This window comes from Hypanus sabinus, chromosome 2, assembly GCF_030144855.1.
Source record: "Hypanus sabinus isolate sHypSab1 chromosome 2, sHypSab1.hap1, whole genome shotgun sequence".
Lineage (NCBI taxonomy): Eukaryota > Metazoa > Chordata > Chondrichthyes > Myliobatiformes > Dasyatidae > Hypanus > Hypanus sabinus.
In genome coordinates this window covers 53,324,208-53,341,566 of record NC_082707.1, presented here as the reverse complement: position 1 = coordinate 53,341,566, position 17,359 = coordinate 53,324,208, and the positions used below count along the sequence as shown (strand labels likewise).

Genomic DNA, 17,359 nt, shown 5'->3' with positions numbered 1-17,359 from the left:
CATCAGACTGCTTAATTTACGCTGACACGATTGCATTTCTAAGCTATGTTGACTGTTCTGCTGTGCATACTATTTATTACAAATTACTATAATTAGTACATTGCACATTCAGATAGAGACACAATGCAAAGATTTTTACTCATGTATGCGAAGGATGTAAGAAGTAATGTCAATTCTCTATAAATTTGCTGCTCTAAATCCCACTGAGTGTTGGGTGGTCTACAATATAATGCCATTGAAGTGGTCAGCCCTTTCTTATTTCTCAGTTGCACCCATAGAGCTCTCCAGTCTGCCCTGTCTGAGTTCAGCCATGACATTTTCCCTGATTTGTAATGTCACCACTCCCCCTAGAATCGCTCCCGCTCAACCACATCTAAAACAATGTAACCCTGGAACATTTGACGGCCAATCCTGCCTCTCCTGCAACCAAGTCTCACTAATGGCTACAAAGTCCTGATTATAAGCTCATCTGCCTTACCTACAATACCTCTTCAATTGAAATATATACAACTCCACACACTGCTCCCATCATGCTCAACCTTTTGATTCCTGACTTTGTATGCAGATATAACTACAACTTTTCCGAAACCTAAATTAAAATTATATTTTTACTATCTTTTATATTTTTATCTAAATATAATACTATCTTTTATATTATTATCTAAATATAAAATTATATTTTTACGAGAAAGCACTTTGATTTGAAAGGTTTCTTCACTCCTTCTGGATTTCATTCCTTGTTAAACTGAATAGTTTTTTTTTTGTAATTTTTTTTTATTGAAGTTCATCATCAAACAAACATTTCCATAAGATGTATTTCAGATATTGTACATATATATCATATAGTCATATATGCCACAAATGTCCACATAATATTTATCTGAGGTATACATTTATAGAAAAGAGAGGAAAGAAAGAACAAGTGAAAGGAGAAAACTGTGTACGAGTAGGAAGTGATTTTTTTTACAACATATTCATTGATTTGTGAGAATAAAATCAGGCCTATGAGGTGTTATGTAATTAAACCATTTTTCCCAGTATGAATCAAATTGTTCCAACTTATGATTAACAGATGCTGCTATCTTCTCCATTTTGTAAATGTCCATTGTAATTTCCATCCATACATTTAAAGTTGGGCTCTCCTGTGATAACCATTTCCTAGTAGGAGTCTTTTTACCAGCCACCAGCAGTATATTCATTAAATATTTATCTCTTTTCAACCATTCTTGAGGTATGTACCCAAAATATATGGTCTTACTTTCTAAGGGTATTTCACATTTAAAGATGTCTTGTAGGGCATTGTGTATCCCCCTCCAATAGTCTTTGATAATGGGGCATTCCCAGAAAATATGACTGAATAATTTCTAATGAGAATCAGGATAATTAAAATTGCTGAAATTCAAGCAAGTTGCCGATGGAAACAAATCCCATTAAAAAGTCCAAATTATATTTGACCTTGGTTGACCAAGTGACAATAATGTTTGTGCCAAGTTATTACCATGTACAACATTAGAAAACAGCGGTTTCAACCAGCAGTGTTGAGAAGGGTGACACATCGGAGCACAAGTAACTGGAAGTTTCAATTCTAATCTTAAACTAACCCATCTTAGCAACATCACTAATCATTACCTCTGGGCCAAAATCCTGCAACTCATTATTAACACACAAGTGAGTCTGCAGATGGTGAAAATCTTGATCAACACATGCAAAATGGTAAAATGCTGGAGGAACTCAGTAAGTCAGGAGGCATCCAAAGTGGGAAATAATTATTCAGTCCTGATGAAAGGTCTCGGCCCCATTTCCATCCCCCTCCATAGATGCTGCCTGACTTGCTGAGTTCCTACAGCATTTTGTATGTGTTTCTCATTCCTAGCAGTGATGTGAGCAGACCTTCAGTAAATGGACTGCAGGAGTTAGAAACATAGAAAACATACAGCACAATACAGGCCCTTCGGCCCACAAGGCTGTGCAGAACATGTTTTTACCTTAGAAATTACCTAGGGTTACCCATAGCCTTATATTTTTCTAAGCTCCATGTATCTATCCAAAAGTCCCTATCGTATCCGCCTCCACCACTGTCTCCAGCAGCCCATTCCATGCACTCACCACTCTCTACATAAAAAAACCTACCCCTGATGTCTCCTCTGTACCTACTTCCAAGCACCTTAAAACTGTGCCCTCTCGTGCTAGCCATTTCAGCCCTGGGAAAATGCCTCTGACTATACACAAGATCAATGCCTCTCATCATCTTATACACCTCTCATCCTCCATCACTCCAAGAAGAAAAGGCCGATTTCACTCAACCTATTCTCATAAGATGTGCTTCCCACTCCAGGCAACATCCTTGTAAATCTCTTCTGCACCCTTTCTATAGTTTCCACATCCATCCTGTAGTGAGGTGACCAGAACTAAGCACGATACTCCAAGTGGGGTCTGACCAGGGTCCTATACAGATGCAACATTACCTCTCAACTCTTAAACTCAATCCCACGATTGATGAAGGCCAATGCACCATATGCCTTCTTAACCACAGAGTCAGCCTGCACAGCAGCTTTGAGTGTCCTATGGACTCTGACCCTCCACACTGCCAAGGGTCATGCCTTTAACATTATATTCTGCCATCATATTTGACCTACCAAAGTGAACCACCTCACACTTATCTGAGTTGAGCTCCATCTGCCACTTCTCAGCCCAGTTTTGCATCCTATCAATGACCCGCTGTAACATCTGACAGCTCCCCACACTATCCGCAACATCTCCAACCTTAGTGTCATCAGCGAACTTCCTACCCATCCCTCCACTTCCTCATCCATGTTATTTATAAAAATCACGGAGTCGGGGTCCCAGAACAGATCTCCGAGGCACACCACTGCTGACCGACTTCCTTGCAGAATACGACGCGTCTACAACCACTCTTTGCCTTCTGTACACCACAGTTCCTGTATCCTATCATCCTTTCCCTGTCTCATTGAAATGTACCCATGCAGAACTCCATGCAAATATCCCCTGCACATTTGCCACATTTCTTCCATACATTTTCCTGAGAAAAATCTGTCCCCAATTTATGCTTCCAAGTTCCTGCCTGATAGCCTCATATTTAATTTTACTCCCATTAAAACACATTCCTAACTTGTCTGTTCTTATCCCTCTCCAATGCTATGGTAAAGGAGATAGAATTGTGTTCACTGTCTCCAAAATGCTCTCCCACTGAGAGATCTGACACCTGACTAAGTTCATTTCCCAATACCAGACCAAGTACAGCCTTGCCTCTTGTAGGCTTATCTACATATTGTGTCAAGAAACCTTCCTGAACACACCTAACAAACTGCACCCCATCTAAACCCCTTGCTCTAGGGAGATGCCAATCAATATTTGTGAAATTAATATCTGCTGCCATGATAACCCTGTTATTATTACACCTTTCCAGAATCTGTCTCCCTATCTGCTCCTCGATATTCAAGGTGGGAAATTAAAGAAGTAGTGAATGATGATCTTTCTAGAAACTGGACATTCCGTAAATGAGCTGAACCCACAGTTCTTTCCTATTAGAATTTAGCTGGTATTACTGTGATTGCAACTGACTGAACTGAATCCCAGGAGCTCAAGTACACCAAACTAAATTTTATTGCGATGAGTTAGATCTGAAATGGCACCAAAGAATGCTGAAGTGTTGTCAGGTTTGAAAATCTGGCTGAGTGCCTTCCTTTTTAATTTGAGTTGACTTTCTGAATTCAATTCAACAAATTAGTTGAATTTTGAATCAGTGTCTAATTAAGTCTACTTATCACCATGTTATTTTGGCATTTAGAATTAACTCCAATTATTTCTTTCTCCCATCAGAACATTGCCAGCTCTAACATTGAACAGTAGCCACGTAGTAAACTGCTGTAATAATTACGTCAGTTACAGAGAGTCTCTGGAACGCAGACATTTCTGACTCAGGCAAGAAAGCTTCCAGAGACTCAAGGCTGGCATATGTTGGTGATGCAGTTCCAAGTGTTACTTGCCATGCGATTGGAAGAAGTCTGACTGTTCTGTTTGGAAACGAAGGTTGGATGGAACATAAGTTGCTGATCATGGAGGAAGGGGGTATGAATAGACTCAAATCTCTAAGCAGGAAGTCTCCTTGTTATTTGTTAAAGAGCAGCTGTGTCTAATGAATCATAAAAGTATAGTCCAGCGATTTGAATTATTGAAAGATGTAATGATGAACTAATCTGTAGCACAAAGATGTAATTATAGCAAGGCATCAAATATAAATGTGGATATAAGAATTGGGCAAGTAACATTTGTATCGCAATAACTGCCCCCAAGACATTGACCAATATGTGGCATGGTAGTTTTGCGGTTAGCGTAACGCTTTGCAGCCAGCACAAGCAATTGGGGTTCAGTTCATGCCACTCTCCGAAAGCATTTGTGCATTCTCCCTGTGACTGTGTGGGTTTCCCCCTAGTGCTCTGGTTTCCTTCCACATTCTAAATGTGTATGGTTGAAGTTAATAAGTTATAGGTATGCTATGTCGGTGCCAGAAGCATGGCAATACTTGCAGGCTGCCCCCAGCACGTTCTTGGACTATGTTGGCCGTCAATGCAAATTGCGCATTTCATTGTCTGTGGAATGCCCTGGTAAATATTTTACTGCTAATGTTGTCAAGTATTTCATGAAGTAATTTTCTGTAGAATCAGCGTGTTCTGTTGGTGGTGTTTGGGTTAAAGATAAGGGATGCTTCGGAATGTTGTGTCATCCAATCAGAAAGGTGGAATTGGGAGAAGGTTCTAGAGAACGCTGTGGGAGAGGTTTTGTAATGGACACTGCGGTGGGCCAAGGTCTTTTTTTGGTGGGAGATGGAGAGAGAAGAAGCTTGAGAGAACCGGCCATAGGATTCAAACTGGTGGGAATCTGCTGGAGCCCAAGGGGGGAGTTTTACCAGGGAACAGTGAAAGAGAGTAGGCACCGTGAGTACGTCAGACACAACAGCTTTTGCAAGACTTGAGCTTGAGCCTGTTCACATTTCACTGTTTAATTATGATGGACCCTTTTGGGTTTTTTATTCTTTAATAACTCTTTGGTTAAGTTAACGTTTGTAAATATACTTTCTTTATAATTGTATGCAGTGAAGAGTCTGTTATTTCTTGCTGAAGGGTGATTGGTTGGGAGCAGTAAGTTACACAGTATTCACACAAATGGGGGTTCGGGTGAATGAGGCACCTCAACCTCACAGATTTGGCGGGACTCAAATCATATCGACCGTGGACATAAAGAGTTCTGAGGAAGGTGGTTTTCTCACTGTTGAGTCTGGTGGCTGTTAGCATGGGGCTAACGAGCTGCACCTCTAGAGAAGGGATTGTATATGTTTCAAAGTAAATGTGACAAATAAAAGCTAATCTAATCTGATCTAAAAGTCTAACCACCAACCATTTTCTGCTGAAAGGATCATTCGGGTGTCTCTTCCAACCAGCTGAGGTACGTACCAGGAGTGCTACCTCGGCAGGGTCCTTAGCATTGTCAATGATCCTCCCCATCCGAAAACCAATTTCTTTGACTCCCCTACCATCAGCCAGGAGGTACCGTATGAGGAGGCACTGGGATGGTGTGGTAAACCATGTATATCTGTCTGGACACGCCCCTCTGCTGACTGCTCCTGTGGCTCATCCCACAGACCCCTGGATAAAGGTGATTGTGTCTCTGCTCCTCCCACAGTCATCCAGCATGGACGTGCTCTGTTTTACTGCTAATAAAAGCCTTTCAGTATTTACTCGACTTCCAGTCTTTTGGAGTTATTGATAATGCATCAGATGGGAAGCAGCTTCTGCCCCCAGGCCATGAGACTACTGAACTCTGCCACCACCCAGGTCTCATCATGTATTAAGTGCCAGAAGCATTATGCTGTTTACTTTTTCACTTGTGATTAATGCACCTTAATATTACTTTGTGTTATGTTTTGAGTTATACATACTGTGTTGTGCACCTTGGTCCGGAGGAATGTTTTGTTTGGCGATATACATGTATACAGTTGAAATTATAAAAAACTTGATCTTGAACTTAATGTTCAATGCATTACCATTGCCAAATCTTCCACCATTAAGGTCCTGGCTACAGAACCTCAACTCTTTCTGCTACATTAACACAGTATCTTTTTACTGTTTTTGATTCCAATATCAAATATGCTAATTTTGGAAAACAATAGATTTTCAACTCAACTTTCATACCCTAAGATTGTTTAACTCTGAGAAAAAAATACTTATTTGCAATGCTAAGATATTCTTTTTCAATAACAAGCGTTGTTCAATGCAAAACATTTGATTAAACATGGACATGTTCTGATTTAAAATTAAGTATGTTAAAATCTTTTAATGTTAATTACTTTTCAAACATCTGTTTTTCATTAATTTTGTTGGTGTTTTGTTCACATCAATTAAGCCTGAACAAAGTTTCATGTGAGCAATTTAATTTGCAAATAATATTATTTAAATGATAAAATAAATGTGGTGCATATTTGCTTAGGACATGCAAACTCATCCCACTCTTGCCTCAAAGTTTCAGCTGTGGCCAGTGCATGGCAAAGAACAAAACTGACATACGATAAGTAAACATTTACATTGGTAGGCAGGCAGGTGCTTATAACTCTGCATTTGCTTTTCTACTCTTGAGTCAGAGTCCCTTAAAGGCAGTTAGTGTTGGGAAAGCAAGGAATTTGTAGAAGGACTTGGACAAATGAGGAGAATGGGCAAAGAAATGACAGATGGAGTACAGTGTAGGGAAGTGTATGGTCATGAACATTGTTAGAAGGAACAAGGCATAGACTATTTTCTAAAAAGAAAACATATTCAGAAATCAGAATTGCAAGGGGACTTGGGAGTCCTCCTGCAGGATTCCCTGAAGGTTAACTAACAGGCTGAATCAGTAGTAAGGAAGGCAAATGCAATGTCAGCATTTATTTCAAGAACATGAGAATATAAAAGTAAGGATGTAATGCTGAGACTTCAGAAAGAGTTCTTCAGACTTTTAAGTATTGTGATCAGCTTTTGGCCTCTTATCTCAGAAAGAATGTGCTGATGTTGGAGAGGGTCCAAGATAAGTTTACAAGAATTATTCCAGAAATGAAAGGGTTAACATGTGAGGAGCATTTGATGGCTCTTGGCCTGAATGTGGGATATCTCATTGAAACCAACCAAATATTGGAAGACCTGATAGTGTGGTTGTGCAGACAATAGTTCCAATGTTGGGGGAGTTCTGAACCAGAGCAAACAACCTCAAGAGTGCAAATATGTCCCTTCAGAGCAGAGATAGGGAGTAATTTCTTTAGGCAGAGGGTTGTGAATCTGTTGAATTCATTGCCACAGACAATTGGGTATATTTAAAGTGGATGGTAATAGCTACTTAATTAGTAAGGGTGTCAATGATAATAAGGAGAGAGCAGGAGAATAGGGCTGACAGGGAAAATAAATCACCCAAGATTCAAAGGGCCAACTTCTTAAGGTCTTATGCTCAAGGTGAGTGGCAAAATGGCATTCTTAAAGGAACGCATTTTAGATCGTCACTGCAACTCGTAGACCAAGCAAAAGTACTTAAAATTAATAATAATAAAATCTGCATTAAACAGAATTAATTCAGTGCTAAATTTTGTTCTTTGGAATTATTAGAGATCTTTAGATCTAGCTTACAATTGTGCTACATAATCAAATTTAAATTAAACTAATATGTTTTCATGCTTTTGTTTAGGAGGCATTGTAAATGTGATGCCAATGTTATTTTCTAAAATTTCACGAAAGAGATCTCAGGTAAGATTTAAGCATGTTTAAACATTTTTTGAACTAAATGTTGCAATTGTTAACAATACTTGTTATAGTAATCTGTTTTAATAAACATATTTTACCCCATCAATAATTATTTTCTGTGAACAGGATAAGCTAAACTTAAGCTGTATTTCAAATTCTTTTGGTTCCCTTGTAATTTGATAAAGTATGTCTTATCTAAAAAAAAGTTTGAGACAAAACTAAAACAAATTTTAAAAATCACCACAAAATCCTTGTGAATATGATCTAGGGAATCCAGCAGCAAGCAATATTAACATTTTCTGAAGCAGATTCTTCCTACTTAGTAGTAGGAAGAAATAAGCTGATGTGATCAATATTATTTCCTTGTTCATATTAAAACCACATTTTATGTTGCCTTTTAATCTGGACAATCCTTTATCAGCAGAACGTGATAGAGTATTATTTTTTCAGATAAAGATTTACATGATTGAATTCAAGTGTTATCCAGGGTGAGACCTACATAATCATGAAATATGTGAAATAGGTTATATATCTGATACTTCAAAAGCTTGTGGAATTTACTTTATTGACAAAGCGTGTTCTTGACATCAGTTAGCCTGATGTCAGTGGTGGGAAAGATGCTGGAGTCAATTATTAAAGAGGAAATTACGACACATTTGGATAGCAGTAGAAGGATCAGTCCAAATCAGCATGGATTCATGAAGGGAAAATCATGCTTGACTAATCTTCTGGAGTTTTTTGAGGATGTAACTATGAAAATGGACAAGGGAGAGCCAGTGGTTGTAGTGTACCTGGACTTCCAGAAAGCTTTTGATGTAGTCCCACATAGGAAATTAGTAGGCAAATTTAGGGCATGCGGTACTGGGGGCAGAGTACTGACATGGATTGAAAATTGGCTGGCTGACAGGAAACAAAGAGTAGCGATTAACGGGTCCCTTTTGGAATGACAGGCTGTGACCAGTGGGGTACCGCAAGGTTTGGTGCTGGGACCACAGCAATTTACAATATACATTAATGATTTAGATGGAGGGATTAAAAGTAACATTAGCAAATTTGCTGATGACACAAAGCTGGGTGGCAGTGTGAAATGTCAGGAGGATGTTATGAGAATGAAGGGTGACTTGAACAGGTTGGGTGAGTGGGCAAATGTATGGCAGATGCAGTTTAATGTGGATAAATGTGAGGTTATCCGCGATGGCAAGAACAGGAAGGCAGATTACTATCTAAATGGAGTCGAGTTAGGAAAAGGGGAAGTACAACGTGATCTAGGTGTTCTTGTACATCAGTCAATGAAAGCAAGCATGCAGGTACAGCAGGCAGTGAAGAAAGCTAATGGCATGCTGGCCTTTATAACAAGAGGAATTGAGTATAGGAGTAAAGAGATCCTTCTGTAGCTGTACAGGGCCCTGGTGAGACCCCACCTGGAGTATTGTGTGCAGTTTTGGTCTCCAAATTTGAGGAAGGACATTCTTGCTATTGAGGGACTGCAGCGTAGGTTCACAAGGTTAATTCCCGGAATGGCGGGACTGTCATATGTTGAAAGATCGGAGCGACTGGGCTTGTATACACTGGAATTTAGAAGGATGAGAGGGGATCTGATTGAAATATATAAGATTATTAAGGGATTGGACACACTGGAGGCAGGAAGCATGTTCCCGCTGATAGGTGAGTCCAGAACTAAAGGCCACAGTTTAAGAATAAGGGGTAGGCCATTTAGAACAGAGATGCGGAAAAACTTTTTCACCCAGAGAGTGGTGGATATGTGGAATGCTCTGCCCCAGAAGGCAGTGGAGGCCAAGTCTCTGGATGCATTCAAGAGAGAGTTAGATAGAGCTCTTATAGATAGCGGGGTCAAGGGATATGGGGAGAGGGCAGGAACGGGGTACTGATTGTGGATGATCAGCCATGATCACAGTGAATGGCGGTGCTGGCTAGAAGGGCCGAATGGCCTGTTCCTGCACCTACTGTCTATCGTCTATTGCCGCAGTTTAAAACATTCCATTTTCTTGTTTGCGGAAGGTATTGTGGTTTCGCAGAGCTGTCGCTGGAGGCCTCACCACCTGTGCTGTGCTGAATATTTTCTGGTAGGCTTTCACATGCATACTGTGTTTAATTTGAAGAAAGTTTACTTTTGAAATAATATCCTCCTTTCCTAGTTCCGGAAATGCCAGATCAGGACAACAGCCAGAAAGATTGGACTGTATACAGTACCAAAGCTTATTAAAATAAATAAGATCATAAAACAAAGGAGCTGAATTGGCCTATTCAGTGCATCAAGCTCTGCTTCACCATTACATCCTGGTTGATTTACTATTCCTCTTGGCCCCTATTCTCCTGACTCATCCCTGTAATCTTTGAAACCCTTACTAATAAAGAAACTATCAACCTCCGCTTTAAAAACACCCAATGATTTGACTTTCACAGCCAACTGTGACAACGATTCACCACCATCTGGCTAAAACAATTCCTTCTCATCTATGTTTGAAATGGATGTCCCTGCATTCTGAAGCTGTGCCCTCAGGTCCTAGACCAGGGGTCAGCAACCTTTACCACTGAAAGAGCCACTTGGACCCGTTTCCCACAGAAAAGAAAACACTGGGAGCCGCAAAACCCGTTTGACATTTAAAATGAAATAACACTGCATACAATGTTTTGTTTTGCCTTTATGCTATGTATAAACAAACTATAATGTGTTGCATTTATGAAATTGATGAACTCCTGCAGAGAAAACAAAATTACATTTCTGCATGCAACAAAAACATTTTGAACTCCGAAAAAAAGACGTTGGGTTGGTTACTTTTAAGTAAAATACTCAACGTCTATTTGAGTCCTTCTTGTATTTATGAAAAACGCCAAACTTAAATTTGCCGCCAGCAGCAAACCAAAAATAATGTCAGCCAGCTGTCAACCTGAAAAATAAAAGGACTATTTCACTGAACAATGAAAACATATGAATATACGTAAAATAATAGGCAATTAAAATATTTATCATACTTGTTCAGGTTGACTCACACCTGACAATGCAGTCGTATTCAGTAGGGATGGATCGATGCTTAGGGGAGTGACCGGGAAGGATAATGTGTTTTTTTCCTCTCTGAACTCACAGAAGCGTTTCCCAAACGATGTTTGCATTGCGATGATTGCAGAATGAAAATACTCCGAATTTATCATGTCGTGACCTTGTTTGAACTCTCTCAAATTGGGGAAGTGAGACAATGTGCCTTTCTGTAAATCTCTGGCAAGCAACGTCAACTTGCGCTCGAATGCCAAAACATCCTCCAACATGTGCAGGGCTGTACGTCCTTACCCCGTTGAAGAGCTGTGTTCAGCGTGTTCAGGTGCGCTGTCATGTCTACCATGAAGTGTAGCTTTTCCAGCCACTCTGGCTGTTCCAGCTCAGGAAAGTTGAGCCCTTTGCTACCCAGGAAAGTTTTCACTTCTTCCAGACACGCGACAAAGCGTTTCAGCACCTCCCCTCTGGACAGCCAGCGATAAAAACACGTTGTAGCGGTGTGCTACACGCAGTCAGTAAACTGCAGTCAAAGATAGCTTTATTCGAACTAAACAGCCTTGCTTTTAAGCCTCCCTCAACCCGCCCCCCATGGGCGCGGATGCTGCAAAAGACACGTACTCACAAACCCCCGTAGGCTATCTCCCTTAGACTGAACGCTGGCTAATTGTGAGCCGGTTCCAATGTGCCAGGAAATGGGTCGCCACAACGTCTTATTTAGATTGTACAAGATCACCATAATCTTCAAATTTAGATTTACATTTCAAAAACTAACAAACTAACATAAAATACATTTTAATTAAATACTGACCATGTAGCGGTGTGCTACACGCAGCGCCAAAATTACGACACGGAGTCGGTAACTGCAGTCGAAGGAAAAAACTTTATTCGAAATCTTCAGCCTCACTTTTAAGCCTCCCTCAACCTGCCCCCCCCCATGGCACAGAGGCTCCAAAGCTCTGTGCTCGCAAACCCCCGTAGGCTATCTAATTGTGAGTCGGTTCGGATGTGCCAGGAAAAGGGTCGCCACAACCAATTATTTCCCAAAGCAACAGGGAGCCGCAGCACAGACGTAAAAGAGCCACATGTGGCTCCGGAGCCGCGGGTTGCCGACCCCCGTCCTAGACTCACCCACTATAGGAAACACCCTTTCCACATCCACTCTATCGACACCTTCCAATCTGTATGCCTTAGTGATTTGTCACATTTTATTGTCCATAGTTGTCTGTGAACTGGAGAGTGGCTCCTGTTGTCTGTGTGTTTTTATAAGTTCTAGTTTAATTATCATTCATCCATACATATGAATGCAGCAAATGATTCAGCTTTCCTCCAGGGGCCAAGGTGCAAAACACAGACAGTCACACACAGCACATGAAGTTATTAAAACAGAAAAACATACTGGTCACAGAAAAATATATAAATATAGCCCAAGTCCCTGAGTGTCATGGTCTTTTAGATTGATGGTACATATGATGCTGTCCTGGAGCGAGCATGCAGCAGTCCTCATCACACACTAGTGCAGCTGCAGCCGCAGATGAATGCAGTCCAGCTCGTCTTCCATCGAGCTAACACTGGAAGGCAGCACTGATGGGGTGGCCAGCCCCCACTCTCTCCCACACCAGCTCCGGAGTATCCTTCCCTGTACAGGTGATCCCGCAGCGTGAAGGTCTCGTCCACACCACAACCCAGGCCACACAGCCCCCCACCCCCCCATCAGTCTTGATAATGAACCAGTTAACTTCCTATTTAGAAAAATATAAGTTAATTCTCAGTTATTCTACAAAAACTGGTGTGTATACCATTCAGGATTCAGTGTTGGTTTTCAACATTTGTAGGTACCTTTACATTTATAGGTATTTCAACCTTCCTTGGCTGTCCTCCTCCTAGCTGCATCTAGTCAGAAGCTAAAGAGCAAGGCTGCAGAGATAAGGACAACAAAAGGGTAGCCGGGGGAGGCAGAGGGGCTGCCACAGGATTGCCTCAAGTAGGTAGACTAGGCCTCACCAGAGAATCTGAAGGATAACACCACAGTTGTTATGCGCATTATTAAAACAGTCATAGACGAGTATGTACCCACAAGACAATTTGGAGTCTTCCCCAACCAGAAGCCGTGGATGGACTATGAAATTTGCAGTGAGCTGAGGTCCAGATCAGTGGCATTCAGGTCTGGCTACCAAGTAAAATTCAAGAGGTACAGGTATCATCTCCGGAAAGCCATCTTGCGTGCAAAGTAGCAATTCGAGACCAAACTTGAATCACTAAAAGCTGCTCGACAGCTGTGGCAAGGCTTGAATGCTTTCACTGCTTACAAAGTGAAACCAGGCAATGTAAATGACAGCAAGGCTTTGGTCCCAGATGAGCTCAATGCCTTCTGTGCTCACTTTGACCATCAAAGCATCACAGGCTCCCACAGCTCCCAATGACCCTATGATTTCAGACTCTGACGACAACATGAGAACATCCTTGAGGAGGATGAACCCATGGAAAGAATCTGACTCTGATGGGGTACCTGGCCGAATACCAAATAACTATATTGATCAACTGCCTGGAGTGTTTACCAATTATCTTTAATGTCTTGTTTTGGCAGTCTGAGGTACCCTTCAAGAAGGTTACAGTTATACCAGTGCCTAAGAAGAACATGGTCATCTGCTCCAAAGACTATTATCCAGTAGCACCTAACTACACTTTGATGAAGTGCTTTGAGAGGCTGATGATGAAACCTATCAAATTAGACCTGAGAAGTGTCTTGAATCCACTACGGTTTACCTACAGTTATAAAAGGTCTACAGCAGATGCCATTTCATTGATTTTTCACTCAACCTTGGAACGTCTGGACAGTGAAGGTGTGTACATCAGGATGCTCTTCATTAACTATAGCTCGGTATTCAATACCACCATCCCCTAAGAACTAATCAATAAGCTTCAAGACCTAGACCTCAATACCTCCTTGTGCAATTGGATCCTCGATTTCTTCACTCGCAGACCCTGGTCAGTTTTGGTTGGCAAAACTCTCCTCCGCAATCTCCGTCCACACAGGACATCACAAAGTTGTTTGCTTAGCCCCTGTTATACTCACTTTATATTTATGACTGTGAGGCTAAGCACAGCTCCAATGCCATATTTAAGTTTGCTGACAACACCATTGACAATGGTCAAATCAAAGGTGGTGACAAATTCGGATGCAGGAGGGAAATTGAAAATCTGGCTGAGTGGTGCTAGAACAGTGACCTCCCACTCAATCCCAGTAAGACCAAGGAGTTGATTATTAACTCCAGGAGGAGGGTACAGGAAGTTCATGATCCCGTCCTCAGCAGGGGATCAGAGGTGGATTGCATCAGTAACTTTAAATTCTTTGGTGTTGTTATCACTGCAGAAGATCTGTCCTGGGTGCAGCACATAAAAGCCATTATGAAGGAAACACAGCAGCACCTCTACTTCCTTAGAAGTTTGCAAAGATCTGGCATGACATGACATCAACTTTGCATATTGGTTGTTTGTCCTGTTGGGTGCTTTCTTTCATTGATTCTATTGTGTTTCTTGTATTTACTGTGAATGCCTGCAAGAAAATGAATCTCAGGGTTGTATATGGTGAAATACGCAGTATGTACTTTGTTAATAAGTTTACCTTGAACTTTAAATTTTAACTACACTTCTTGTTTGCACCATGACCTGTTATGTGTTGCATTGCTGTATGTCAATTTTAGAATCAAAGATTCCAGAGCATTTTGAAAGACCTTTTTTATTCAATCAATCTCTGAGGTCCTCCGTTGGTCAGAGTTGACCATGGATATTACGTTCTACCTGTCCACATGATACACAAACCAAGGCAGCAAGCTGTCAGCCATGCCACAAGCTCCCCCTCTCCCCATGCAGCTGATGAATCCAAAGGAACAGCATAAACTCAAACAATTTGGCACCAGCGATGACGCAGGAGTTGCCAGTCAGCGTTGAACTCAACATAGGACTGCCTTAGGGACTTCTGCTCTGGATTTTTCCTCAGAGTTTACTCCCAAGGTTTTCCGTATGAGTAGGTATAGGCTCAAGGCAGCACAGTTTTGAGACCAGGGTTTTCCTTCTCCAAAATGAGCTACCAACCATGGCTAACGAGCTCCATCTACCCAAAGAACTGGTTTTAAGATGCCTTTGTCCCGTTTCAGTAGGAATGGTTTTACTGGGCTTAGTAACCGGACTTGGTTGTCAGAGGCTACTTGAGACACGCCATTGGGAGCATTCAGTAGGCAGTGGGAGCTTATCCCCACTACCTTCCCCCGACAATGACACCCTGAAGGAACCACTCAGTCAGTCCTTACCAGTAAATTAGCCACAGGGATTTTTAATGCATATTATTGGCATAGATTGAGCCCTTCTGAGAGGTAGTTTACTGGAATTTTTTTCCAGATTGATAGTTTTTTTTTTAATTGTGTAAGTGTAATTTTTCTCAAATATTGCTGGTTTCTAATTACGATGAAGTGAAATGGTTGATGGCTTCGAGCAGTGAAATGGCAAAATGGCATAAATAAGGGGCAACTCATTCTGTGCAGCTCCTATGAGAATTATCAAATATTTCTGTTTAGGACAACCACAGCTGAAACCCACAGTCACAGCCATAGGTACTTCAGTAAGCAACATATTTTAAGATGTTTAAAAACTTATCAATACTCAAAATTGATGGATCACAGGCTGCAGACTCAAGTCAAACATGCTGTTTTCCTTTAAGAAAGAAGAAGCAAAGAAAATGTGCTGGGCCGCAAGGAAAATTGAAATGCAGAGACTTTAGCCCCCCCACCCACGAAGCGAAACCTAACATCATGAATTACTGTGATGATTCACTCTCAGATGAGCTCAAAATCTTTTATGCACACATTGAAAGGGCATACATAGCCCTCATACGGCGACTGGTCCTGGTGGTGTACCTGGTAAGGCTCTGAAAACTCGTGCCAACCAGCTGCTGGGAGTGTTCAGTCTTTTACTGCTGCAGTGGGAGGTTCACATCTGCATCAAAAGGGCGACAATCATATCAGTGCCCAAGAAGAGATGAGTGAGCTGCCTGCCTCAATGACTTGTCACCCGGTGGCACTCACAGCTGCTGTGATGAAGTGCTCTGAGAGGTTGATCATGGCTAGAATCAACTTCTGCCTAAGCAAGGGCCTGTACTCACTGCAATTTTCTTATTGGCACAATAACTGTACAGTGGATGCAATCTCACTGACCCTCAACTGGGCCTTGGATCATAATAGTAATCGTTCAGCCAGCTGCTTATTTTCTGCAGCTCAGCATTCAGCAGGATCATACCTAGTTCTAATCAACAAGCTCCAAAACCTGGACCTCTGTACCTTCCTCTGCAACCGGACCCTTGACTTCCTCACCAGATGACCACAGTCTTTGTGGATCAGAAGTAACATCTCCTCACTGATAATCAACACTGACGTGCCTCAAACGTGTGCTTAGCCCTCTGCTCCACATCCATAACTGTGTGGCTAGGCACTGCTCAAACAGCATCTATTAATTTGCTAACAACACAACTATTGGCAGAGTTTCAAAGTTTAAGGTAATTATCAAAATACAAACAGTATTTGTCACCATTTACAACCCTAATATTTGTTATCTTGGGGACATACTCAATAAATCCATAATGGAATAGTAACTATTAGAGACAATGAAAGATCGCACCAACTTGGACATACAACTAGTGTGCAAAAGTCAACAAACTGTTGTTACATACCCCTAGGGTTTTTTTTTCTGTGGACTGTCACTTTAAAACACCAAGAGAAAGACTGACTTTTTGACACTGTTGGATTTCTACTGATTACAAAATTGCTGGGTTGCTATGGTGAGCAGCCCGTGTTTGGACACTACAGAACTGCTGTGGGCTTCTGGGTTGCCATGGTGAAAGAGAGGTGGAGTTATTTGATGGACAAATGGATGTTTATACCAGTTCGCGGCTTGATTTGAATAAGCAAGGTCAGATGACTTTCACACAGACACACACAGTCAGAGTCAAGATGGATCTGTTCAATGGAAGACACCAGTGGGTCTGTCGCTGGTTTAAACTTTCAGTAGCCCAAAGGGGTGAGTTGAGATCAATCCAGAGTATTGATAAATAACTCTCATAGGTGCTGCAGCTAGAAGAAGTTTGCAGAGAGGAGAGGAGAGAAAGGTTTGAAACAGAAGAAACCAAGTGACAAAGAGATCATTGTTTGGACTCTCTCTCTAAGTAGCCCGTAAGGGGTGAGGGGGAAACCTGTGTGAATACCACGTGTGCGTTAACCCTTGTCTGTGTGTGGTATTTCACTGAAGAAGTCACCCCATTGGCAAATCACTGTTGGAGCAATTTCGTATGTTGTGGAACTGGATAAGTGGCTGTCACGTTGTGTGCTTGGGGTAACCTTGTGGAAGCTACCGGTATGTCTACCCTTGCCTCGGTGGTAGTGTTCCCTGGAAGAGGATCCCCTTTGTGATAAGCTACTGTTGGTGATAATCCACATGTGGATTCTGTTTGAGTATCCTGTGGCCACCACTTTGGGATGTCCTGTAGCTGAATCCGGGTGTGGTACCACTTGTGTTGAAAGGA

General features: G+C 41.5%; 1 protein-coding gene across 1 annotated transcript in view; it reads left to right on the top strand.

The window, feature by feature from the left end:
* The window catches only part of si:ch211-51h4.2 (uncharacterized), a 422,439-nt gene that overhangs the window by 205,693 nt on the left and 199,387 nt on the right, over window positions 1-17,359 (top strand). Inside the window, exons 10-11 of the mRNA XM_059946111.1 lie at window positions 7,723-7,781; window positions 9,798-9,862. Of these exons, the coding sequence (XP_059802094.1) occupies window positions 7,723-7,781; window positions 9,798-9,862 (124 nt within the window). The remainder of the gene's footprint in view (window positions 1-7,722; window positions 7,782-9,797; window positions 9,863-17,359) is intronic.